Source organism: Nicotiana tabacum, chromosome 10 (assembly GCF_000715075.1).
Source record: "Nicotiana tabacum cultivar K326 chromosome 10, ASM71507v2, whole genome shotgun sequence".
NCBI classification, from domain to species: Eukaryota; Viridiplantae; Streptophyta; class Magnoliopsida; order Solanales; family Solanaceae; genus Nicotiana; species Nicotiana tabacum.
In genome coordinates, this window is record NC_134089.1 from 94,194,114 (window position 1) to 94,220,836 (window position 26,723).

Genomic DNA, 26,723 nt, shown 5'->3' on the forward strand with positions numbered 1-26,723 from the left:
ATCATTAGGTGACGACGCTTCAAAATTCCAAAACCCAATTCTCGAAAGGGAATAGAGTTGTCCTCCTAATGTCGTATACCCGATTTCGACTCCACGCATTAGAAAAAGGGGGCGTCGACACTTGGTATATATACATGGGAACCTTTGACATAATTTTGAGAACCTTTGACATAATTTTGAGAACCTTTGACATAATTTAGGCCTAAGGAGTCTAAGGAGACCGGGAGATTCAACCTAAGGAGGCAAGAATACACTAGGAGCAAGGCAGAGAATTCTTCTACGAGTTTTTCACTTCCTTCTTCCTATTTTTATTATTGGTTATGAATTCTGGTATTGTAGTTTTACATACTATTATGAATAGCTAATTTGTTATCTAGAGTTTTGATAGAACCGTTTGTAGGATAAATTCTTGTTATGTTTTTATATAATTGAGCCATAGCTTTTCTCTATTTGTTCAACTACGTTATTATTGTGATTGATTGAAGAGCTCTCAATCGACTGTACCTATTTAGTATGTATTACTCTGGAGAGAGTGCATATTTAGGTAGTTGTTGAATAACATCACTCCTAACGTATATGAGAGATCAATACGGAGGGTTTAAAAGTGGGATTAGGGATAACAAAATCTTGGATGTGATCCGAGTGAGCCGTACTTAATGCCAGTTAGCGTAATTTGGGAGAATATGTCTAGTAAATTGTGGTAATTACTCGGGAGAGAGTTACGACAGTCAGAGCACTCATGATCGGTAGAGAATACTTAGGCGAATTTATAGAAACGTAGCGGGAAGGATTCCGATAATAGGGAAAATCATAACTCTAGACCTCCTTAATCTTGTCTCTAACCCTTAGTATCTTTAGTTGTTAATTTACTCTTTTAATTTATTAGTTAATTAGTTAAACACAAGAATCTTAATATCTATAAGTTAGGAATTGTTCAAGCTTGTCTTCTTGGTAATAGTGAACAGTTGTAGCTAAGCCTTAGTTCTTTCTGGGATTCGACTCCAGACTTGTAAACCGGATTATATTTGCAATGTCCGCTTAGTCCTTTTTATAAGGCATTGTTGGGCGTGATCAATGGACCAAAAAAAATAAATTCACATAAACCGAAACGGAAGGAGTAGTGATTTTCTTTTTTTAGTGAAGCAAGTCACAAGACGGGCATATTGATGAGGAAATAAATGAGTTTGCTTAACCAAACGTGAATGAATTCATTGCCTTAACAAATCATAACAATTACAATGTACATAATCATATCATTTTACTAAATGATTTCGGATAATTGATTAAATCTAATTATCTAGCTTCTAAAATTGGTCTAAGCTTTAATTGTCCAAGAGAAAAGTCTTTGTATTTAGACACATACAAAGTAAAATTTGTAAATTAATTTCCAACAAGTTGATATTAGCATAATTATTCTTACTCTCAGATGTCACAACCATTCAATGGGTGTCCTATTTTCGGGCTTTGGCCAGATGCAAGTTACCAAATTTCATCAATCACAATTCACAAATATGCTATAATAGGAAAAGAAAAAGGACGAGTTTTATTTCTTTTTTTTTTCTTCACATAATTAGCAGGGTAAACTTTAAACACTTCACATATGCACCAAACCATAATTATATACCATCAGGCAATAGATTGAGGTAAAAATATATAAATATTAATTAACCATAGTACGAATAAGCTTTTACCATAGCTTAATTGCAATGTGCAGCAAGTGGTAGATGTAGTCTTAGTGCTATATGTTTAACCGAACCCATAATTTTTGAAATTATTGTGAGTTAAGTGCTAATAACTTTACAGATTTAAACCTTCCAGTGTTGATGTGGTCAAAATGTGGCACTATATTTTATTCTCTAGACTATACCTTGAATTACAAATTTTAATCCTTGATGTGCTAAACATAGGGCATATTCAGGTAAATTTTATTTAAAAACCAAGGAATATTGAGAAATTGTTGGTAAGAGACGTTAGTTATAACATCACAGTGCTGAGTAGCTAAACGTCCATTGCTGAATACGTGTATGAGCATTTCCCTATATTTTTTCCAGGGAGTTTAGGTAGTTTTGTTACAAGTCATTGTACCCAAATCATTAAAACATAACAATAGGAAACGAGGATCACTATTATATTACTAGGAATCTGAGTGGAAACTTGGACAAGGATTTGATTATTTTAATTAACTAAAGAGTTTAAGTATAAAATTTGGGTTCTTCGTATTGCCAAAAACACGCGTTTTACTCATTTCGAATTTGTTTTTGGTCCCTCAATTATTGATAAATTCTTATTTTGGCTCTTGTGATCTATGATTCAGCACATTTAACTACTAATTCATTAAGATGTGTGCTTTTGTTGCTTTTATGTAGGAAATATGTTATATTTAGACTATTTTTAGAAGTATGTTATCCTCAAATATAAAATAACAATATAAGCATAACTTAACACATAAATAATTAAATGGTAATTTGTGAATGTTCACAAGTAAAAGGATCAAAATTGCGCATTTCATTTAATTGAATGTTAAATTTACTTATAACATATTTGACCAAGTTTCAAAAATCAACTTATTTTGAGAAACTTTTTTTTATATAAACGTACTTTTTCAAAAGTACTTTTGGTGAGAAACAGTTTGTGTTTGACTAATTAATTTGAAAATCACTTTCGAGCAAAAATTAGTGTTTGGCCAAACTCTTAAAAATGCTTATATTTCTACTCAAAATACTTTTTTTCCTCTAAAAACTTGGTCAAACACATTAATTTTGGAAAAAATAAGAATATTTTTGGCCTCTCCTCCGCCAAACAGGCTATTAGTCAGGTATCACAAAGACAAAAATAAAACTTCCACCTTTACAAATATTTCCACATTTTGAGCTCTAATTTAATCCTAAAATAATCTTTAAGGTCTAAACAGCAAGGCAAAGGACTCAAATTACGACATAAGTGAGCTTGACTTGGTGTAACTGAAATAGTGAGTGTAAAAAATTCTAAGGCTTTATAGTCACGTGCTGGTCATTGTATATATATATTATATATATAAGAGGAAATAGAGAGAAGGGAGCGAGAGGAAAACAAAGGCATGGAAGCTAAAACGCAGTACAAATCCTCACGAAGATGGTTTCTTCAACATTGGACAGCAATAGCTTTTACATTTGCCTTTGTTCCACTCACTCAATCATTGGATTACGCAGAAGCTCTCTCTAAAAGTCTCCTTTATTTCGAAGCTCAACGCTCCGGTCGTTTGCCTTACAATCAAAGAGCTACTTGGCGTCACCATTCCGGCCTTACTGATGGCCTTGATCAAGGGGTCTGTACAGTTTCTACGCTCCGGTCGTTCATTCACATTGTATATATCTTTTTTTGTTTGTTTATGTTTTTATATTTTACTGCGCGTGTAATTAACAGGTGGATTTGGTGGGAGGTTATTATGACGCCGGCGATAATGTTAAGTTTCAACTTCCGATGGCTTTCACTATAACGATGCTTTCGTGGAGCGTCATTGAATACGGCGGAGATATAGCAGCTGCAGGCGAGTATAAGTACGCGCTTGAGGCTATCAAATGGGGGACTGATTATTTCATCAAAGCGCACACTCATCCTCATGTTCTTTGGGTTCAGGTTTTGTAACTAACTTTTTCTGTTTCTTTATAGATTTCAACAACATGTGAAAAGTCCCTTTAATCACGCCCAAATAACTGCTAAGCTGAGTGGAACTATCGATTTCCAACTGAGTCACGTTCGTACCCTTTTGATTTCTTAGTGGGTCCATTTGTTATTGTCTTTATGGACGTAAATCAAGCAGATGTGATTAATTTCTTTGAATTCCAATGGACATATCGATATTTACAGCAATGGGTTCCGCCTATATACGTGAAAATATAATCAATGCATATAATGTATTTATCCCTTTTTCCTCTAATTATAACTACAAATGTAATACGTACTGGCTCTATGGTTCATTGAGCCATTTACCAAAATTTTCTTAAAGTATATATGTTGTGGAGAACTTACATGTACTTGAAAATTACTGCATTTAAATATTGAATTTGCCACTATGTGCAGGTGGGTGAAGGAGAAACGGATCATTATTGTTGGCAAAGACCGGAGGACATGACCACATCTCGTCGAGCTTACAAAATCGACGAAAAACATCCCGGATCAGATGTTGCCGGAGAGACAGCAGCCGCCTTGGCGGCGGCGTCAATCGTGTTTAGGAGAACAAATCCACATTACTCTCACCTTCTCCTGGTCCATGCAGAACAGGTAACTAACTTATTTAATTTCTAGTAATGACTTTGTTTGAATACTAGTATATATATACAAGTGGCATACATTTTAAAGTGATACTCCAAATATTGATTGTTTACAGTTTACTTATAAAATTCTTTTCCAAAATTGTAGTTGTTTGATTTTGGTGACAAGTTTAGAGGGAAGTATGATGCGAGTGTAGGAGCAGCCAAAGGTTACTATCCATCGTTGAGTGGTTACATGGATGAGTTGTTATGGGCAGCTTTGTGGTTATATAAAGCCACCGACAATTCCCATTATTTAAATTATGCTTTACAAAATGCTCAATCTTTTGGCGGGATCACTTGGGCCATCTCTGAATTCAGTTGGGACGTCAAATACGCTGGTCTCCAACTACTTGCCTCTACGGTAATACCTTCTATACACTCTTAAGTTTTCAATAAAATAAGTCCGGCCACCATGTTTACAATTTAATAAATCTTAGTCTTTGTTAATATAGTAAATATATAGTAGTTTATTTTGAAACTTTGATTTTGATGTGTTACCCCAAAAAAATGGTTTCATGTATCGTTGAGTAGGTAGATCTATGCTTTAGTTGATTCTATTATTGAGAATTGAGAATACATACATATGCATGCATGCTTGGTACAAGAAGATTTGTACTACTCTTCTTTTTCATTTTAATTATTTTACACATGTACTTTTTTGCATTTTACATTAATACTTGGAACATTGCACATATAACAATAAAATTAGGTAAGTTTTGACACCTATTGAGTTGTAGATGTATGATAATGTGAAACGAGCTTAAGTTCATAGAGACAAGGAGGATCCTTGCCCTTGAAAATACAAACACTATATATTTTAGGTACAACTTATGTTAAATCAAGTTATTAATGGAGGGAGAATTAGTCCAAAATCATGCATAAAAGTAGGGGTATACATAGGTCGGGTTGGTTCGGATTTTACAATTACCAAACCAAACTAATTATGTCGGGTTATTAAATCTAAAGACCAAACCAAACCAATAAAACTCAAGTTTTTCGCTCTCGGTTTTTCTTGGGTTTTCTCGAATTTTCGGGTTATTCGGATTTTTTTCCCGGTAAAATCTTCGTAGAACAAAACATATAAATTGTGCTCAAAATATTTCTTTAATCCTAGTAAGATACAACTGTATAAAGTATTTTCCAATAAAATAATACAAAATAATAAGAAGTGTCATGGCATTATCCTAAAATATTCAACAATAAAGACAATAAAATTATGTAATATAAATATTGCTAATTAAAAAAGTCATAATAAAAATAAACATAATCTAAAAGTACTAAGTCATGCTAAAATAAGTAGACTAATAAGGGAGTATTAATTACATGACTTTACGCTAAAAAAAATAAAAATAGGTTATGCATTTTTATCTAAATTATTACAAAAGAAAAAATAGATATTCAATACATTCTCGTTCGTAGTATTGAATATAATGTCTTTTGTTAGCATTAGTATTGATTTGATTTTGATTTGGGCTTTTGTTAGCATTATTTAATTTACTAATATTAATGACTATAAAACTTATTGGAACATTCAAAAGTTCTAAGTCCAACCTTGAAATAATACCTTAAAAGATAAAATTATGAAATTTTTTAAGAAATATTTATAAATTACATCACAATAAGTATATTTATATATTAAATATATCTAAAATTTCTATATATGTAATGTCGGGTTAGTTTGGTTTCGGTTTGACTTTCTTTAGTTAAAATCAAACCAAATCAATTATGGTTGGGGCACCAAACCAAATCAAACCAAACCATGGTCGAGTTTCTTTTCTCGGTTTGACTCGGATTATCGGGTTAGTGCGATTTGTCGGTTTCAGCCCTACACAAAAGTAATGCGTTTCCTTTTCCACTGTGACTCTTATCTGCCATTTTTCTCAATGGGCCGAGATAGTAATCAATGTTCTATAATTGGGAAGCCACATAGTCGGTAAGGGATTTAAGCTAGATATCCACTAGAATTGTAGTAACTATTTTTTATATCATCTATGCAATTTAGTTTATTATAGCAGATTACTTATTCCCTTCCAATTTATGTGAACTTGTTTGACTGAGCGCGGAATTTAAGGAAAAAATGAAGACTTTTGGAATTTGTGGTCCTAAACAAGTCTAAATGAGGCCAGAGTATTTATGTGATTATAAAAGCTTCTCATTAAGTGTAGAGTTATAACTTTAAGCTAAATTGTTACCAAATTTAGAAAGGGTTCATTCTTTTTGGAACGGACCAAAAAGGAAATATGTTCACGTAAACTGGAACAAAAGGAGTATATTTTATTCTAAGTTATCGATTAGTTCTTATTAAACCGAGTTGCTTACAATTGTCTTTTAAGTTGCTTGATGGTGAAATGTAAGTTCAGAAAATAATGAATTATTAGATGAAATTAATTTCATAGAGACAAGGGACCCAATTGTCCTTGAGAATACAAACACACATATTAACCAGTTAAAGCAAAATCTAAGTTAAAGCGAGTTGTTTGTGATGAAATCGATGAATAGTTAGTCCAAAATCAAGCACAGAGGAAATCAAGAGTTGTCCTTTTCAACTATAATCATTAATTTGGCTTTTCTTCAACTCAATGAGCCACCGCGTCTATAGATCTTCTTGTTTATGGGTAAGAAGTAAATGAACTTGAGTTCATGGTAATGTCTCCATGTATGACATGACTTGGCCATTGTTTTGTCCCGTTAGACAACTTTCCTGCTTTTATTAACAATAATTTATCACCAAAGCTTACTGTCTAGTGAAATAAAACTTCTCACACATAAATGTGAGTTCAATTCTCGTTGTCCCTCTTCTACGCTCTTCCGACCTTCAAAATACTAACCACACGTTAATGGTCGCGTTAAGTTTTGGATGGTGATTGGCCATTACCGACCTACTTTAGTCCGTTTTTTTGGACGATTTTTCCTGAATTTCTAATAGTGTTACTATATTTTCATATTGTGATGGATTTTTTCCAGAAAAGAATAGCAACAATTTGACCGCGCGCTAACACGAATGACTTGCGTTTTTCCCCTATACTGCAGCTGTCAATTAGGCAAGGGAAGGGAGAGGAAGAACTCAGCAAAATTCTCCAAGAATACCGTTTGAAAGGAGAACACTACATTTGCGCTTGTCTGAACCAAAACAATAAAACTAATGTGCGTCGCACCCCAGGAGGCCTCCTCTACATCCGCCAATGGAACAATATGCAGTACGTCTCCAATGCAGCATTTCTCCTCATGGTCTATTCAGATCATCTCCGGGAAACCAATCAGATGGCCAGATGCGAACGGCGTTTCGTGGGACCCGAAGAAATCTTCGCCTTTGCTAAATCACAGGTTCAATTTTTTAAACTCAAACTCAATCCCGTACAAGGCCAGATTGTGATAATAGGTCGATATTGATTATACTAAATTCTGTGTATGCTACTGCTTATACCAATTTTTACTCATAAAAAATAACAGGTTGACTATATATTGGGTTTGAACCCAATGGGTATGAGTTACTTGGTTGGCTATGGACCCAAGTATCCCCGAAGGGTGCACCATAGGGGTGCATCGTTGGACTCGTACAAAAAGAAGAAGAGCTTCATTAGTTGTACCCAAGGCTATGATAACTGGTTCGGACGGAAGAATCCAAATCCCAATACTCTAACTGGGGCATTGGTTGGTGGGCCAGATAACAAGGATCGGTTTAATGATCATAGGAGAAATTACATGCAAACAGAGGCTTGTACTTATAACACAGCTCCTCTTGTTGGGATATTTGCAAAATTGCATGCGCTGGAAAGAGATACCGACATTGAAGATTCACAATTATTTTCTGCTAATAAATAGTACAGTTACACTATTGATGATAATTCCACGTAAAGGCAATGTTTTGATTTGATTGAAGAAAGAAATACAACAAAAGGAAAGTCAAAAGTATATATATAGTAGCTCCATTTGTTAAAACATTGTATTCTTCATATGCTGTTCCACGATAATCTTCTATGAATAATAAGATTTACATTTCTTCTTCCAATATTTGTCTTGCTTGAATTTCTTCTATGAATAAGATTTATTTTTCATATTACATAGTACTAGTTACGTCTCTGAAAGAAAAAACAACAGCCTGCGCGCTAACATAGGGGTGTACAAAGGAAACCGACAAACCGCACCTACCCGATAATCCGAGTCAAACCGAGAAAAAAAATCCAATTATGGTTTGGTTTGATGTTAGAAAAAAAACCCGACCATAAGTGGGTTGGTTTGGTTTTAACTAAAAAAAGTCAAACCGAAACCAAACCAACCCGACATTACATATATAGAAATTTTAGATATATTTAATATATAATATACTTATTGTGATGTAATTTATAAATATTTCTTAAACTTTTTCATAATTTTATCTTTGAAGGTATTATTTCAAGGTTGGACTTAGAACTTCTGAATGTTCCTATAAATTTTATAGCCATTAATATTAGTAACTTAAATAATGCTAACAAAAGCCCAAACCAAAATCAAATCAATACTAATGCTAACACAAGACATTCAATTCAATATTACGAATGACAATGTATTGAATATCTATTTTTTGTTTTGCAATAAATAAGATAAAAATGCATAATCTATTTTTATTTTTTCCTTAGCGTTTAGTCATGTAATTAATACTCCCTTATTAGTCTACTTACTTTAGCATGGCTTTGTACTTTTAGATTATATTTATTTTTATTATGGCTTTTTAATTAGCAATATTTATATTACATAATTTTATTGTCTTTATTGTTGAATATTTTAGGATAATGCCATGACACATCTCATATTTTGAATTATTTTCTTGGAAAATACCTTATATGGTTGTATTTTATTAGGATCAACAAAATATTTTGAGTACAAGTTATATGTTTTGTGCTACGAAGATTTTACCGGAAAAAAAATCCGAAAACCCGAGAAAAATCGAGATTGAAAAACCCCAGTTATATTGGTTTGGTTTGGTCTTTAGATCTAATAACCCGATACAATTAGTTCGGTTTGATAATTACAAAATCCGAACCAACCCGACCTATATACACCCCTAAATATAAGTATATAATTCAAGATTTAAGAGAGAAGGTGAGACTAAAATAGGAGGGGCAGAACTTGAAGGATAGCTACCGGCTTAATAAGAATTCATTAGCTTTTGTCCAAACTCTGTATTTATATTAAAATTTTCATTATATATATACAAAAATGCCAAATTACTAATATCTAACGCAGAGTTTAGAATTCATAAAGTTCAAATACTAGCCCCTTCTTTAAAATCGAGGTAGAGGAGCTGTTGCAATTAAAGTGTAATTCTGAATTTCTGGTGCTGTTGACGGTGAGGAATGTAAATAGGAAACATGATCAGTAAGATTTATATGCTTGATCTGATGTGTGTTTTAGGATCGGCTGGCCTTAGTCTCACCTCTGATTATGAGAATTTGCCTGATAGTAGGGGGAATATCTTTTATCACTTGTCTAGAAAAATAAATGAAAACTTAGTTAGCTAATTGTTTACTCGTTATTGTTGGAAAATACGGGATAGCGACACCATAACCAATATCTTCAAGTTTATTAAGACGGTGATCAGGGCCGGCTCTAACAGTGTATGGGGTAAGACAAGTGCCTTAGGCCCCCAATTTTGGAGGGGCTCATTTTTCAGGAATAATATATATTTTATAGGTTTATAGGTTTTGTACATTACATTTAAAAAGAAAGAAAAACTTTTAGATATATTAATAAATTAAAGCATAAAATAATAGAAAAATAGTTTTCAATTTGATTTTATTTGATAATTCTACTTTTTACTCCTCTTCCCAATTTCATTTCACTATTAGTAGACATACCTTTTTTCCTTCCTTAAACAAAATGGGTTGCTCTGATGGTAAGCAATCTCCACTTCCAACCAAGAGGTTGTGAGTTTATACTGGGTTGTTGTTGTTGTTGTACCCTTTTTCCTTCCTCTTTATTCATGCTCATCTTCTTTCTACTAGATTTTTTTCTTTCTCCAAGACTCCAACAAGCCAACAACTAAATATTTTGGAATCAAAGTCTTCAAATTTCTTGAATCGGTCAGCCATTGGGTAATATCATTCAAACTTTATAATATTATTTTCATTTGTTATTTATTATTTTATTAATTTTACTCCATACATATTGTTTATTTTTTTTAGAATATAAATATGTCAACAAGAAAATATGCATTCGGTTATTCAAAAATTCAAAAGAAAAGAAAACTTGAAAATTTTATAAAATCTCAAAAAAGAGCTCTTGATAAAGTTTTGACAAACAATGAAAAAATTAAATGTGATAAATTATAAGAGTTAAAAAAAATTAAAAAATTTAAGGCCTCACTTTTTATTTTCACCTTAGCCCCATATAATGTGAAGGTTTAATTCCTCGTAGGGACGCGTATTATGCGATCGCACAGTGAAGGGTCATATCAGTGCCAAGTTGTCAAACTCCAAGTTCAACAGCTACGTTGTTAATTTGTAGTATTTTCACAGTCGAATTTTAATGAGGTAAAGATATTTTTATATAGTACCTAGTAATAGTTTGTCATAGGTTAAAATGACTGTAGAAGACATGCGTATAAATCATGTATAAATTTTATGATCTGAATTCACTAGATTGTAATAATTTGAGATAAAGTTAGAACTTAAGGTACTTCTTTTGCAAATTTGCTATGTACTATAAGTCTATATAATCAACTTTTGTAGCTAAAAATATAAGGTGCTTCTATATATTTGACATCTCCGTCATAAATTATTCAGACAGTTTAGCGATATAAAAGTTAATGAGTGAGGTCATCATAAAACTTATTGGTATAATTTGTAGTGACAAGAAATATAAGAGATAAGTTGATAGGATATTATCATTGCCAATAAATTATAACGTCAAACAATTTAAAGATAAATTCCTAAATATATAAATTTGTCACTACTATATACGGGATTTTAAAGGAAAATCAATAATTTAATAGAACGAATATATTTAACACTAATAGAACACCTTTCGAGTTAATTTGTCACCGAACAGAAGACGGGATGTAACTATCAGAGATTACATGTTGTATAGTTAGTTGCAAACATACACTAGTAAATGGTATATTAATTAACTTACCATACATGAAACATCGAAAAGTTCATCGTATAGTGTGACTATGACATGATCAATAATTGAATAATTAACTTATGAGCCCTTTACTTGTTACTTCCATAACTTCAAGATTTAAAATTAGAGCAGATAACAAACATAAGCTAAAAATTGGGTAAATTGCTTTTGCAGCTTTTAATTATTTTAAATAGGAATAATTACAACTTGGAATTTCCCTAAAAAAAAAAAATAGTAGATGACAAATATGTGCGTGCGAGCATATATATATATATGTGCGTGCGCGCGTACGTATATATATGTGTGTGCGCGCGCGCGCGTGTGTTAGCACATGTAATTAATTTCGTTCGACGGGCAAAAAAAGCCCTTTTAAATAAGTTGTGAACATGTATGTTTGGGTAAGACTTCCGCGATCTTGTATTGGTGGAAAATAGACTCGTCACGTGGACTAATGATATGTTGACATGTGACACAAGAATCAAACGAATAAAAAAATGAAGGTTAGGGAAAGCATGAGTTAAACACCCATGGGATCGCTTACAAAGATACTACCTGACAGCTGTAAAAGAAGAAATAGGCGCGAGATGAATAATTAAAGATCATGAGGAAGAAAGGTTCATTAATAGCCACGAATATGGAAAGAAATCGACAAAATCCTTGATTGTACGCGATTTGATATTATTACCATAACCGTTATAAATTATCCAAGTAACGGGTAATCAATGTACCAAATTAGTAAAGAGCAACAATTAAGTAGGGCAAAATAGTTATACAATGTACCCTTATATAAACCCCCTTACCACATTTTGTACGATCATCAAGAATATCACAGAATTATACTGTCAACCACTTATTTTTTTATTCTCTGCTATTTGAATAATTTTGTTCTGCATTTTTGGAAGGAAGTTGCGATTATCAATAAGATTTCTTTTCCCTTATTCTCTCAATATTTTGTTTCTATTATTTATTATTCATTTATATTAGGAAAGGTGAGGTAAAATTGGTTATTAAAACCCCGAATTATTCTATTATTTGCTTTGACAAGAAAATTATTTTTTAGTTAAACAAATTAGTTTTATTACTGGAAATCAAGTAATCTTTTTACTTTCATTTTATATATTTAGTCTTTACCAACAAATTATGTCTAGCACTAATAAAATTATTTAGGTTCAGGATGGACAACAAGAAAGAACTCCTCCACACCATACACCCACACATACTCCACAATGTTCACGAGAAAATTCACCTATTAGATTCGCTTATGTCACGACCCTAAAATAGACCCGGTCGTGATGGCGCCTATCGTGAAACTAGGTCAGCCGACACAAACCCAAACCAACCAAAAAATCATAAGAAGTCATTTTAAGCCATTAATTAACCAAAATCCCTTACTATAAGTTAACATAACCAGTGCGAAATAAATACATAAGCCCGACATCGGGGTGTCACAAGTCATGAGCATATATTACCACTGTTCTGATGACATCAAGGCCAACATGGCCGGAAAAATCACAAAAAATACACTAAGGAAGAATAAAGGAGGGAGAAAGCAAGGCTGCGATCGCCAGGCAGCTACCTCGCTAACTCCGATGAACCTGCCACTGAGTAATCAACACCCGCTACCGGATTTAGAAATACCTAAATCTGCACACAAGATGCATGGAGTAATGTGAGTACACCAACTCAGTAAGTAATAAAAGTAAATGAAATATGAGCAGTAAGAAAACACGTAAACCATGTCATAACGCTACAGCAAATACAGTACATTTCCAAAATAGTACAAAAATCATTTATTTCGTAAGTCAAACTCAGTTTTAGTAAAACCCCTTTTCTTTTTAAAACATCTTCCAATAGTTTCAAACAAGTGATAAAACAGTAAGTAAAAATGATACAAAAGTAAACAGTCCCTCGGGCAAAAATATGTACCATAAACCGCCCTCGGGCATAATATCAACAGAACCAGCCCCTCGGGCTACCTCACAATCACTCGTAATCAGCCCCTTGGGCATAACATGAATCAAGAACCACACCTCGAGCAAAACATGGATCAAGAACAGTCTCTCGGACAATAATATGAAACAACAACAGCTCATCGGGCTACATCACATCACTCACACTAGGTACCCGCACTCACTGGGGGTGTTCAGACTCCGGAGGGGCTCCTACAGACCAAGCGCTATAACAAGACATCTCGTGGCATAATCAATTAGGCCCTCGATCTCACATAACAGCAAGCCACCTCGTGGCATAAATCAATCAGGCCCTCGGCCTCACAATATCATGAATCAGTAACAACCTGTTGTGGCGTGCAATTGATAACTAGGAATTTTAACGTGTTTCATGCTCCTTATTGCTTATGCTTTGACTATAAATTGTTACAAAATAGTCCCAAAAGGCTCATAAGTTGTGCTTGATTGCATGTTTGATCGACAAAGTGACGAAATGTCAAAGATCAGCTCAAAAGGAGTGAAACCTGCTCAAGTATCAAAGATAAGGCAATCTGAGAGCAAAACGGCCTAGTGCGGCCGCATTCGACTTTGTGCAGTCCGCACTAGGTGGTTCAGAGAGTTGGCAAAAATGAGTTTCAGGTAACGCGGCCGCAGTACACATTTTGCGGTCCGCGGTGAAGGTTCCGCGGTTGCACTATCATTATGTGCGGTCCGCGGAAGAGAGATTCAGAGAGGTGAAATTTGCCATGGTTCAAGCTGCACGGTCCGCAGTCATACTTGTGCGGACCTCATTAGAGATCTCCGCGGCCGCGGTCTATTCTACTTGGTCCATGGAGCCCAAGTTCAGAGAGCCCAGAATTGAAGTCCAAGAGCCTAGCGCGGCCGCGGTCCATTTTATGCGGCCCGCGCTGACCCCGCAGGGGTATTTTTATCCATTTTTTCAGCCTAGTATAAATAGAATATTTTACCATTTTTAGATCATCAGCTATTTTCTGAATAGAGCTGCGCTCGTGAGAAGACCATCTGTAGCCATTTTGGGCATTTTTACTTAGTTTTTATCATTGAATCTTTGTATTTACTTTAGCTATTAATTAATAGTCTTGTTCTTCATCTATTTCTCTATTTTCTTCTTCAAGCATGAGTAGCTAAACCCATTAGCTAGGGTTGGGGCTCAACCCTAGTGTGGGTAATTGATGGGTGATGCTAGCTAGGGTTAGATTGACTATGGGTGTTTGCTATTTGGGATAGTTTTATGGCTTAACCTATGAATTGGTGGTTGCAAACACTGGTTTGTGCTAAGTTGACTTAGCTCTTATTGAGAAAGAGAGCCTAAGTCTCTAAAATTGACCCAACAAGGAATTGGGATGGACTCAAGAGAATTGACAGTCCCAATTAAAGGGTTAAACCTCGAGAGAGTAATTACCCGACTTGAACCCTAGTTGCTTGAGCTAATTTGCCTACCCATTTGGTCTCGAGAGAGTCAAATGGGCAAAATTACTCTCTCTACCAAGAGGTGTGAGAGTGAGTAAAATTGTGCAACGGTTATAGCATATTTCCCCAATCATGTCAATCGAACCTTAGAAGCATTTACCCGTCAATTAGCCACCTAGGTGAAAGTCACTACTCTAGTGCCTTTCTACCCATTAGATATAACTCTAGCAATTTTCTCATTAGCATAATTTAATCTTAATTAGTAGTCGATAATATTAGTTTGTTAAAGAAAAAATCAAAAGATGTTTGGAAGTGACATTTGGAACAATTACACGACTCTAGTCTAGATAGATACTCGACTCCCTTCCTAGCTCCCTGAGGAATTCGATCCCGATCCTCATATCGGGTAAAAGCTATTGCGACCCTCTCTTCCTACTTTGTAGTAGTGCGGAGTTGGCAGTGATCACTTTTTGGCGCCGTTGCCGGGGAGCTAATGGTATTGGCTATCTACTTAGTTAGTTTTGTGTATTGTTCTTCTTTAATTCTTTGTTACTTACTTGTTCGTGTCATTACTCAGGTACCAACATGGCTTTAAACAACGCTAATGATCCTCTTGGAAACGTGATAGTAGGGGAGGAGGTAGATGATCTTGAGCAAGATGAGGTGCCTCTTGCACCTCAAGGTCAATGGCGAGGCCGGAATGCCAATGCTAATCCAAATGACAATATTCCAGACCCTCCCCCGGTTCCTCCAAGAGTGGCTCCCAGAGTATTACTGAACCAGGGCTACGCAAGTGCTATTGTCCCACCCCGAATCCGGGTGGGCAACTTTCAGATAACCAATGTGATGTTGACCTTACTGGAGCAGCGTGGGTACTTCACGGGTGCTACGAATCAAAATGCCTACAAACATCTCTAGGGGTTCGTAGATACATGCTGGGGGAGCGAACATACTAATGTGTCCGAGGATGCTTTGAGATTGAGACTTTTCCTATTCTCACTTCGGGGAAAGGCATTGGATTGGCTTGAGAGATTCCCCAACCATTCCATCACAACTTGGGATGAGTTGGCGGATAAGTTTATTGCCAAATTCTTCTCTCCTAATCATATGGCGGCACTTCGAGATGAAATATTAGCCTTCAAGCAAGAGCCAACAGAACCTTTGCATGAGATTTGGGAGCGGTATAGAACGATGGTGAAGGAATGCCCAAATAATGATATGACCGAGGCTATGATCCAACAAACCTTCTACCGGGGCATAAATACTACAAATCAATGCATTGTTAACCAATTGGCCGGGGGCAATTTTATGAATCTTTCTTATGCGGAGGCATGTGATGTACTTGATGAAATGGCGGACACTTCTTCAGCATGGCAAAGTAGAGCAAATGTGCCTCAAGGTGACCCTACGGTTATCCATTTGTACAAGGAATTACATAATCACGGGCAAACGATAGCTGAGCTTACTACTACTATGAACCAATTGGCTAAGGCACAGTTGCAACAAGTTCAGAATCCTCGCCAAGTGAATGCCATGGAGGGTATTAGTATGCTTGTCAACAAGAGAAGGCAAAGGAGGCAACAAAATCAAGAAAATTCTGAGCAATTTGTTAATGAATATGATGGGTGTCAAAATGATGGTTATGATGACCAAAGTGAAGAGGTACAATATGTCAACAATTATCAAGGCAATAGAGGCAACTATTCAAACCAACAATGGTGACCCCAAGGAAATTGGGGCAATCAACAACAAAGTGGTGGAAATTGGAACAACAACAACCAAAACAACAATTGGGGTAATCAAAACAATAACCAAGGCAATTGGAATGTAAATAACAACAATTGGGGCAACAACAACAATCAATGTGGGTGGAACAACAATGGAAACCAAGGCAACAAAGAGGCAAGGCTTTCAAATGCACCCAATGTACCAACAACCGAACAATCCACCCCCTTTTCCCTTCTCAAGGTCCTAGTTCTTCTGGTAATGATATGAGCATAATTGAAATGATGTTCGAGAAGATGATGAAAAGGAATGCGGATTCGAATGCACAGTTAGCTTCTCACAACACCTCTATCCGAAACTTGGAGGTGCAATTAGGCCAAATCTCTCAGTCATTGAATACTCACCCGAAGGGTGCTCTACCAAGTGATACGGTAGTGAACCCAAAAGGTGGGAACAATCATGTTATGGTGGTCACAACAAGAAGTGGGAGAGGTGGTGATGTGAATGCCTCTAAGCAAAAACAAGTCGTGGATGATGATGTTGAGTTGCAAGATGACGAAGTCCCTTTGGTAGTTGAGGATGTGGTTGATGAAAATGTGAACAATGAAGTGAGGATTGATGTTCAAGAAGTCGAGGTGGAAACCCAAAATGATATGAACCCGTCTAGGAAACACATAATTGACATGCCGAAGCAGGTTGTGCCAAAAGCCAAGGCTCCTTTGCCAAGGCCACCTCCACCTTATCCTCAAAGGCTCGCGAAGCAGAGCAATGATAATCAGTTTAAAAAGTTCATTGACATGATGAATATCTTATCTATTAATGTACCTTTGGTGGAGGCACTTGAACAAATGTCGGGCTATGCAAAATTCATGAAAGACTTGGTCACAAAGAAACGTTCTATGGATTGTGAAACTATAAAGATGTCTCACCAAGTTAGTGCTATAGTGCATTCAATGGCCCCGAAGCTTGAAGATCCTGGTGCTTTCACTATTCCTTGCACCATTGGGAGTGCGTATTTTGCCAAGGCTCTATGTGACTTGGGAGCTAGTATCAATTTAATGCCCTTCTTGGTTTTCACAACTTTGGGTATCGGGCAACATAGGCCAACTTCAATGAGACTTCAAATGGCGGATCAATCGATGAAGCGACCTTTGGGCATTATTAATGATGTGCTTGTCCGGGAGGACAAATTCATATTACCGGCCGACTTTGTGATTTTGGATTGTGAAGTGGACTATGAGGTTCCTATTATCTTAGGAAGACCTTTCCTCGTAACGGGGAAGGCATTGGTTGATGTTGAAGCGGGTGAGCTCACTTTCCGAGTGGGAGATGAAAAGGCCATTTTCCACGTTTGCAAATATATGAAGCAACCCAATAGCACCGAGGTGTGCTCAATTGTAGACCTTGTCACAATTGTGATTGTGGATGATACCAGTACTATGATCAACGTGGAAGATCCTCTTGAAGCAGTGCTCTTAAACATGGATGTCAATGATGATGCTAGTAGAGTGGAGTGCGTGAATGCCCTACATGGGATGGGCTCTTATTCTTATGAGCCGAGAAAATTATCTTTGGATCTTGAAAATCGAAAAACTCCACCAACAAAGCCATCAATTGAGGAGCCACCGGTGTTGGAGTTGAAACCATTTCCTCCACACCTCAGGTATGAATTCTTGGGCTCAAATTCTACTTTACCAGTTATTCTTTCTTTTGGCCTTACTAACATGTAGGTTGAAGCCACCTTGGCGGTTCTTCAAAAGTGGAAAAGGGCAATTGAATAGACTCTAGCCAACATTCGGGGAATAAGCCCCGCATTTTGCATGCACAAAATTATCTTGGAGGAGGATGCAAAGCCTTCCTTGGAGCATCAAAGAAGATTGAACGAGGCTATGCAAGAAGTTGTGAAGAAAGAGGTAATCAAATGGTTGGATTCCGGGGTTGTGTACCCCATTTCTGATAGCTCGTGGACTTCTCTGGTGCAATGTGTACCAAAGAAGGGTGGTATGACTGTGGTGACCAATGACAACAATGAACTTATTCCGACTCGGGCAGTCACAGGTTGGAGGGTTTGCATGGACTACCGGAAGCTAAACAAGGTGACCCGCAAGGACCATTTCCCATTGCCATTCCTTAACCAAATGCTTGACCGTCTTGCGGGGTGTGCCTTTTATTATTTTTTGGATGGGTACTCGGGGTATAATCAAATCTTAATTGCCCCATAGGACCAAGAGAAGACCACCTTTACTTGTCCATATGGAACCTTCGCTTTCTCTCGGATGCCGTTCGGATAGTGTAATGCTCCGGCGACATTCCAAAGATGCATGATGGCTATTTTCACCAACATGGTGGAAGATATATTGGAGGTCTTCATGGATGATTTCAGTGTGGTCGGTGATTCCTTTGAAGAGTGTTTGGGTAATTTGGATAGAGTGTTGGCCCGGTGTGAAGACACAAACCTAGTACTCAATTGGTAAAAATGCCATTTCATGGTTGAAGAGGGTATAGTGTTGGGTCACAAAATCTCAAAGCATGGAATTGAAGTTGACAAAGCCAAGATAGAAGTGATTTCAAGGCTTCCTCCCCCTATTTCTGTCAAAGGGGTGAGGAGTTTTCTTGGGCATGCGGGTTTTTACCAGAGGTTTATAAAAGATATTTCAAAAGTGGTACACCCCTTGTGCAAGTTGCTAGAAAAGGATGCAGAGTTTGTGTTTGATGAGGGATGTATGCAAGCATTCAAGCTTCTCAAGCTTAAGTTGACCACTACCCCGATCATTACCTTACCAAATTGGAGCTTGCCTTTCGAGCTCATGTGTGACGCAAGTGACGTTGCGGTTGGGGCGGTTTTGGGTCAAAGCGTTAACAAGATGTTTCATTCGGTGTACTACGCAAGCAAGACCATGAATGAGGCTCAAAGGAACTATACAGTCACCGAGAAAGAGTTGTTGTCTATTGTGTTTGCTATGGAAAAGTTTTGACCTTATCTTATGGGGGCCAAAGTTATAGTGCACACCGATCATGTCGCCCTTAGGTACTTGATGACAAAGAAAGACTCCAAGGCAAGATTGATGAGATGGGTGCCACTACTCCAAGAGTTTGATCTAGAAATTGTGGACCAGAAAGGTAGTGAGAATCAAATGGCGGACCACTTGTCCCATTTGGAGGAGGATGGGAGGACTTGTGATGTCCTTGAGATCAATGATTCATTTCCCGATGAACAACTCCTTGCGGTATCAATGAAGGATATGTCATGGTTTGCTGATGTTGCCAATTACCTTGTGACCGAAATAATCCCGTATGAGCTCTCTTCTACCCAAAGGAAGAAGCTCAAGCGGGATAGTTTGGATTTCTATTGGGTGAGCCATATTTGTTCAAGATTTGCACGGATGGTGTGATTCATAGATGTGTCCCGGAGGAAGAACAATTGAGTATCTTAGAGGCTTGCCATTCTTCACCCTATGGTGGCCATCATGGTGGTGTGAGGACCGCCTCAAAAGTTCTTAGTTGTGGATTCTATTGGCCCACTTTTTTCAAAGATGTGGGCGATTTGGTGAAGAGGTGTAATGAGTGCCAAAGAGCGGGCGGAATTTCAAAAAGGGATGAGATGCCTTTCAATACCATTCTTGAAGTGGATATCTTTGATGTTTGAGGCATCGATTTCATGGGTCCATTTGTTAGTTCTTGTGGTAATACTTACATTCTCGTGGCGGTTGACTATGTCTCAAAATGGATTGAGGCCGTGGCTTTGCCTAACAATGAATCCCGAAGTGTTGTTCCATTTCTTAAAAAGAGAATCTTCACAAGGTTTGGCACTCCTCGTGCGATTATTAGTGATGGGAGGTCTCACTTTTGCAATAAAGCTTTCGACACATTGCTTTCCAAGTATGGTGTCAATCATAAGGTTTCTACCCCCAATCATCCTCAAGCTAGTGGTCAAGTGGAAGTCTCTAACAGGGAAATTAAGAGCATTCATAGACTGTCAATGCCAATAGGACAGATTGGTCGAAAAAGTTGGATGACACTCTATGGGCTTATCGGACGGCTTACAAAACTCTGGTTGGGATGTCTCTGTATCGGTTGGTGTTTGAAAAAGCTTGTCATCTTCTGGTTGAGTTAGAGCACAAGGCCATGTGGGCTTTGAGGAAGTTGAATTTGGAATGGGATGTTGCAGCAAATCTTTATGTTGAACAACTCAATGAGCTCGATGAGTTTAGATTTCATGCCTACTCAAGTTCATCCTTGTATAAGGACAAAATGAAGTACCTTCATGACAAATATACTCGGGGTAAGGAGTTCAAGGTTGGAGATATGGTTCTCTTGTTCAACTCCCGGTTACGTCTGTTTCTGGGTAAGCTCAAGTCAAAGTGGAGTGGGCCATTTGAAGTTGTGTTCGCGACCCCATTTGGTGCTCTTGATCTAAGGAACAAAAATGGTGAAGTTTTCAGAGTTAATGGGCACTGGGTCAAGCATTATCTTGGAAAATTTGATGACAGCCACGTGGTGGCACTTTTTCATCTAAAGTGATGTGATGGTAATATGCGTCATGCCGCGACGTTAAATCAGGCGCTTCTTAGGAGGCAACCCATGTCTTTTTCTTCTTGTTTTCTTTGATTTTCTTTGTAGTGTAGGATTGATTTTTGAGCTAATTGGTTGTGAGATGTTGCAAGGATTGTGTTGATACAGTGCAAAACATTTTGGAAAAATTGAACAGTCTCTGAAGTTGCCAGTGCGGCCGCATTGCACTTTGTGCGGTCCACACTGGTGAAGGCTAAATGGGATACTCTCTGAAGTTTGCCACCGTGGCCGCATGACATTTTTGTGCGGACCGCGGTGGACCTCTGCGGCCGTGGTCTATTTTGTGCGGACCGCGGAGGTTGCCTTCTCAAACTTCTTCTGAATAAACCCAGTGCGGTCCGCCGTCCATTTTGTGCGGCCGCACTGGTAGGTAAGACTGTGTCCCACATGATTTTCTATAAATAGACCACATGGGTCACCGGTTACCCTTTTCGAAAAATTGACTCTCAGAGACCTAAAATCTACTGTTCACCCTCTTTTTTTCACGTAAATCCTTGCTTAGATTGATTCCTTGCATTCCATCTCCACATCTGGTAACATTTCACTCATTTTTCTTTGTTTAATTTTATAATTTCATTCTATTTTCATGTCCATTAGCCTGTAGCTTCTTCTTCTTCCAGTAATTCTTAAATTTCTAGGTTAGTTTGGTTTAAATGTTAATTCCTGGGTGCTTGATGAGTATAATGAATTGGGTGATTAAGTAGGGACTTTAATTAGGCGAAATTTTGAATGAATAAATCAAGAATTAGGAACCTTAACTCAGTGCCATATCTGGGCACCCTTCGCGGACCGCGGTTAATTTTGTGCGGTCCGCGGTACCTTAGTGCGGTCCGCAATACCACTTTGCGCGAACCGCGGTGATGAACTTATGCAAGGTGACCTTCATCCCAGTGCGGCCGCACTGCATTTTGTACGGTCCGCACTGGCCCACCGCGGCCGCGGTACCATTTTGTGCGGTCTGCGATGGTCAAAACAGAAGGTGGGGTATTCTGAGTCCCACCCTTGTGCAAACCACAGTTGTTTTTGTGTGGTCCGCGGTGATCCCAGTGCGGCTGCACTCCTTTTTGTGCGGTCCGCACTGGGTAGTTTTTGCAACTGTTTCTGCAACTGTCTGCTCATGTTCTGCAATTTATTTTCCATATCTGTTTCATTGTCTATGCTGATACTAACAATGCTAGATGTTTGCGCTTGGAGAAAATGGTCAAACAAAGAGGTAGATGCGCAAAACAACCCAACCGAGGCGATTCCTCCCCGGGAGGCAAGGGCAAGAATATGATCCGACGACTCCCCAATTGAGAGAAAGTATTAAAAGGATGCGGAAAGCAATTAAAGCTGCTGATAGAGCTTGTGACCAGTCGGGGAGTGAGTACATGCCTTCACAGGATATTTCCTCTGATTCTGTGCCCGAATATGTCCCTGATTGGCGCGGGAGAATGAGATTGATTGATGATACTCCTCCACCTACACCCACTACCCAAGCAGCAGATCATGTCTCCACTAAGTCGTCTGAGGGCTCAGTAGCCGGCAGTGGCAAGTACTCCACCTCCCCCACAGCTTCATTATCCGGGGAGGGTGCATATGGAGGTGATAAGGGAGATGAGGAGGTACCTAGGGGTGGTGTGCCTCAGGTTGGGGGTGTTGACCGGACTAGAAATCCCACTATTTGGGAAGATATATTCTTCAGCCAGGTGGCGTTCCACAAGTTTAGGGAATGGTGGCCGTCACGAAAGTTGATTCTTGAGAGGAGCTTCATTGACAGAGACCTTCTACCCCTACACCCCAATGTGCATAGACAGTTTCGAGTTTGAGTGGGTTGGGAGCACTTTATAGATGATTGTGTGAAGGCGAATGAGCACATGGTCAAGGAGTTTTATAGCAATGTGGCCCACATCTTGAAGGGCACCAAAGTGACCCAAGGTGCGAAACAAAAATATGGTGTTTACTGGGAAGGTGCTGAATGAATACCTAGGCTTCAATAAAGAAGATGAGTCCCTTTACAATGAAAAGTTGGCAATGGGCGAGGAGGTTCGTCCGTGGTTAGCTTCATACCTGGCAATCCCAGGTACGGTTCCAGAGTGGTTGCAAGCAGGGGCCAAAATACTTTAGAGAAATTTCAACTTTGAGGCTAGAGGGTGGTTGACTTTTGTATGCAGTCGGCTCGACCCCACTACCCATGATCAGACTCTTCCACTTGCCCGGGCTGTTCTAGTTGCATCAATTATGGCGGGAAACCTTATCAATACGGGGAATGTGATGTCCCGCGTCATTTCTTCAATGGGGGTTGAGCATGACCGGAACTACCCTTTTCCCAACACCCTCACTATGTATTTCCGGGACTTGGAGGTGGAGAAGAGACCTTTCGACATCAAGGTCAAACTTGTGGCTCCGTTTTCTTGGTATAGTTTGAAGGGGTCAGACAAACCCAAGGACAAGAATTACAAGCTGCCTGCTTCTGCCCCAACTAGACAGTTTGAAGAACCGGTTGCGGTAGAGCCCTCCACAGAGCCTATCTCCACTAAGCCTACCTCTACAGTTGCTGACATGCCTCCCGGACCTTCCACTACTACTGGTCCCTCTACTTTAGCTGGCCCAGGGATTCCATCTTCCCGGGCCCATCCTATCACTGCCCACCAGCTGGGCCATACACTTTATAGCTTGAACAACTGGATGGCGACTGCTTCGTTTAAGTTGTCCACATTGACCTCCACCATTGCGGCTTAGTCGGTACCATAGCCAGTGCAGGTTCCCCAATCTATAGAGGATGCCTTGAAGAAGATAATTGAAAACCAGGAGAAGATCCTCAGTACCCAAGCTGATTAGACAAAGGCAGTGGATTCACATGGCAAGGCTCTGATGGAGCTTTCCAAGGAGAACAAGAAGATGCGCAAGACACGGATTTCCAAAGAGTCCATGAAATAGGTGAGGGCGGATGTGGATAGACTGAAGGCAGACCAGCTGCCTTTAGACTTATTGTTTGAGGACACAGCTCCAGCAGTAGAGCCATAGCAGGAGCAGGAGCAGCGACCTCCGAAGAGGAGGAGGATGATCCCGAGCACAAATGATGCCGTCATCCAATTGGCGGACCCACCGGAGGCTTCCTCCAGTCAGCCACAGGATGTATCTGATACACAACCTGTCCAGGTCCAGGCCTAGGTCCCAGCAGCTAAGCAGCAGGATACCGGGAACCAGTCTGAGGTTCCCGAGCATACAGAGGACCCGGGGACCACTGATGATCCTATGCAGACGGACACATCTTAAGGAGTCCTCATATCCTTTCCTTATACTTTTTGGTGCTTATTTGTTTAGTTGGCATTGGGGACAATGACAGCTTTTATTTGAGGGGGTGCGCCCTACATTTTATCCTTGGATGATTGTATATATATTGATTCAGTTTATGCTTTCTTGATTTTCATTTGGTGTGTATATAATTTTACATTTAGTTACTTTTATCACATTTTTTATCTTTCATTTGGTCTGTATATAAAGTTACATCATTATATATACTCATTCCCCGTTGTATATTCAAATCCCCTATTGTATATATTCTTTCTATTTTCGCAATTTTTTTGTTTTTAGCTCTTAATTATATTCGTAGTTTTTTGTTTCGTTTTTGACGCTTTCAATAAGCCTTTGGTTTTCTTAATGTCACGATTCTTTCCAAAGGTAGAGTATTGTGTGCACCGGGTGGCTCTTCCCGATGATGGATGGCGTGACAACCTTCTTAAGGGTTTGAGTCCGTTTTTATTTTTTTTTTGTTTTTGGTAGTTTATAGTTAAGGGTATCTCAAGGAAAGCTTCACTTGGGCCTAGCACATTTGCCTTTGATCCCATGGTCAAAGACAAAATGTTGTGTTTAGGATGGTGAAAGTCGTGACCTTGGGACTCTTGTGTTGACCAACAATCATCAAGTGGTCTTTTGGGATCATTGTGTGCTCAAATCGTGTCTAAGGTTGTTGTGGGCCCTTGACTATATGTCTTTAGCAATCCGTTAGCTCGTGTGGTGAGAAATCGAATTGTGAGTCCAAGTACCAAGCCAATGGTCTAGAACTTGCCCTGAACGTCTATTGAGGCGAAATCTTAAGTAAAATTTGACTTGAGAAGTGATTATAGGCTCTCCTTGATCCAAATGATAGTTGAACAATTCCATAGCCTACCAATGATATAATCCCTAGTTAACCCTTTTGAGTCTTAAACCTTTTTCTTCCAAGAACCAATGCTACAAGCCTATACCCGTTCGAAAATATACCCTCTCTTGGCACCCGATCTTTCCTTGAGCAATGGCAAAAGTCTAAGTTTGGGGGGAGAGACGAGAAAGGGAACAAAGTGGTAAAAGGTACAAAAGTGAAGAAAAGGAAGGAAATTAAAAAAGAAAAAAAAAAGAAAAAAGAAAAAAACAAAAAAAGAAAAAGAAAGCCCAATGTGAAAAAGAATAAAAAGGGATTCAAGAAAAGCGAAAGAGAAAAAGGTGTGGAAAAAGTTGAAAAAGGAGAAACGTTTTGAATTGCATAAGAAAGAGCGACAATGTATCTCTCTAGCCGGACAAGAGAAATTAGTTCTTCAACATAGATATGAATCTATTTAGCCGGACATAGTCACGGCTAGGGAGAGAGACCAAAAATACTAAAAAGAAGAATAAAAATATGTACCTTGTAGGCCGAGAAGCAAGGCCCTGAAGATGAACTTCAAAACTTTTATTAATTCTTGAACTTGATTTACAAACTATAAACTAAGCTATGAACTAAGTGTTTACAAAGGGGGTTGGTTGAGAGAGAGAGAGAGAGAGAGAGAGAGAGAGAGAGAAAGTAGAGAGAGAGGGGGGTTTTTCGGCTCTCCTTCTTCAAATGAAGAAGCATCCTTATATAACAAAAAAAAGAATCTTGAATAGTAAAATGGGTCCCACATCTGGGTCCCTACACAGTGTTTTTACTGTAGATAAACAGTGTTTCTACTGTGGATGAACAGTGTATCTACTGTTTAAGTGGGTCCTGGCGGCTGATAAGCTGTCAAGTCTTCTTTTTGTCCAAATTGTGCATTTGTTGGAGGAATTCTTCCACCTTGTCGATATCTCTGATCTAAAAGAAATATTTACACTAAAATAATATAAAATTCGGGTCTAGTCAAAAATTAGTTGTTCATACAAATCACTCAACAATTCTGGAAAGAACATATCAATTCCCATAAACAAAATAGGTTGAGTAAAGCTTTTAGGAACACAGAGAAATTAGATGGAAAATAATTCAAAAAACCCTAATTTGAAAACATTTAAAGAAGGAAAACAACCATGGAAAACTTGAAAGCACGTCAACACACAGAGATTCGAATAACATAAATCATAGAAATCGAAACCTGAAGTAGTGTAGTGTTTAAAAATCGGTTAGTAGTAGAGAAGTAAAAAAATCTAAAAGAATAGCAACGGAAGTTTGAAAATACTTTAGATACCCAGAGGTTCGACTAACAAACAACAAGAAAAACAAATCCTAATATAACAAAATGTTCCAAAAATTGATTAATTAGTAAAGAAATAAAGGAGCCTTAAGGAAAAAGCAACGACGAACTCAAATCGCTCCAGATCTACAAGGATCTGGACGGATTCAAGTCCAAATGTTAAGTTTTGAAGAAAAGAGAAAGGGTAAAGAAAATTTGGCCTTTGAATC

At 38.0% G+C, this 26,723-nt stretch overlaps 1 protein-coding gene across 1 annotated transcript; it reads left to right on the plus strand.

Annotated features, from left to right (window-relative positions):
• The first annotated feature begins 3,042 nt into the window (after positions 1-3,042).
• On the plus strand, positions 3,043-8,301 carry LOC107825604 (endoglucanase 11-like). Its single transcript, XM_016652482.2, has 6 exons — positions 3,043-3,304; positions 3,403-3,615; positions 4,060-4,260; positions 4,399-4,653; positions 7,323-7,616; positions 7,743-8,301. The coding sequence occupies exons 1-6, from the start codon at positions 3,077-3,079 to the stop codon at positions 8,112-8,114; spliced, it is 1,563 nt and encodes a 520-aa protein (XP_016507968.1). The 5' UTR covers positions 3,043-3,076; the 3' UTR covers positions 8,115-8,301.
• The last annotated feature ends 18,422 nt before the right edge of the window (positions 8,302-26,723 follow it).

Bases quoted from the DNA above. Each gene is read 5' to 3' on its own strand.
- LOC107825604 (XM_016652482.2), top strand. From the start codon at position 3,077: ATGGAAGCTAAAACGCAGTACAAATCCTCACGAAGATGGTTTCTTCAA. The intron at 3,305-3,402 runs GTCTGTACAGTT...TGTAATTAACAG, and splicing joins CTGATGGCCTTGATCAAGGG to GTGGATTTGGTGGGAGGTTA. The intron at 7,617-7,742 runs GTTCAATTTTTT...AAAAAATAACAG, and splicing joins TCGCCTTTGCTAAATCACAG to GTTGACTATATATTGGGTTT.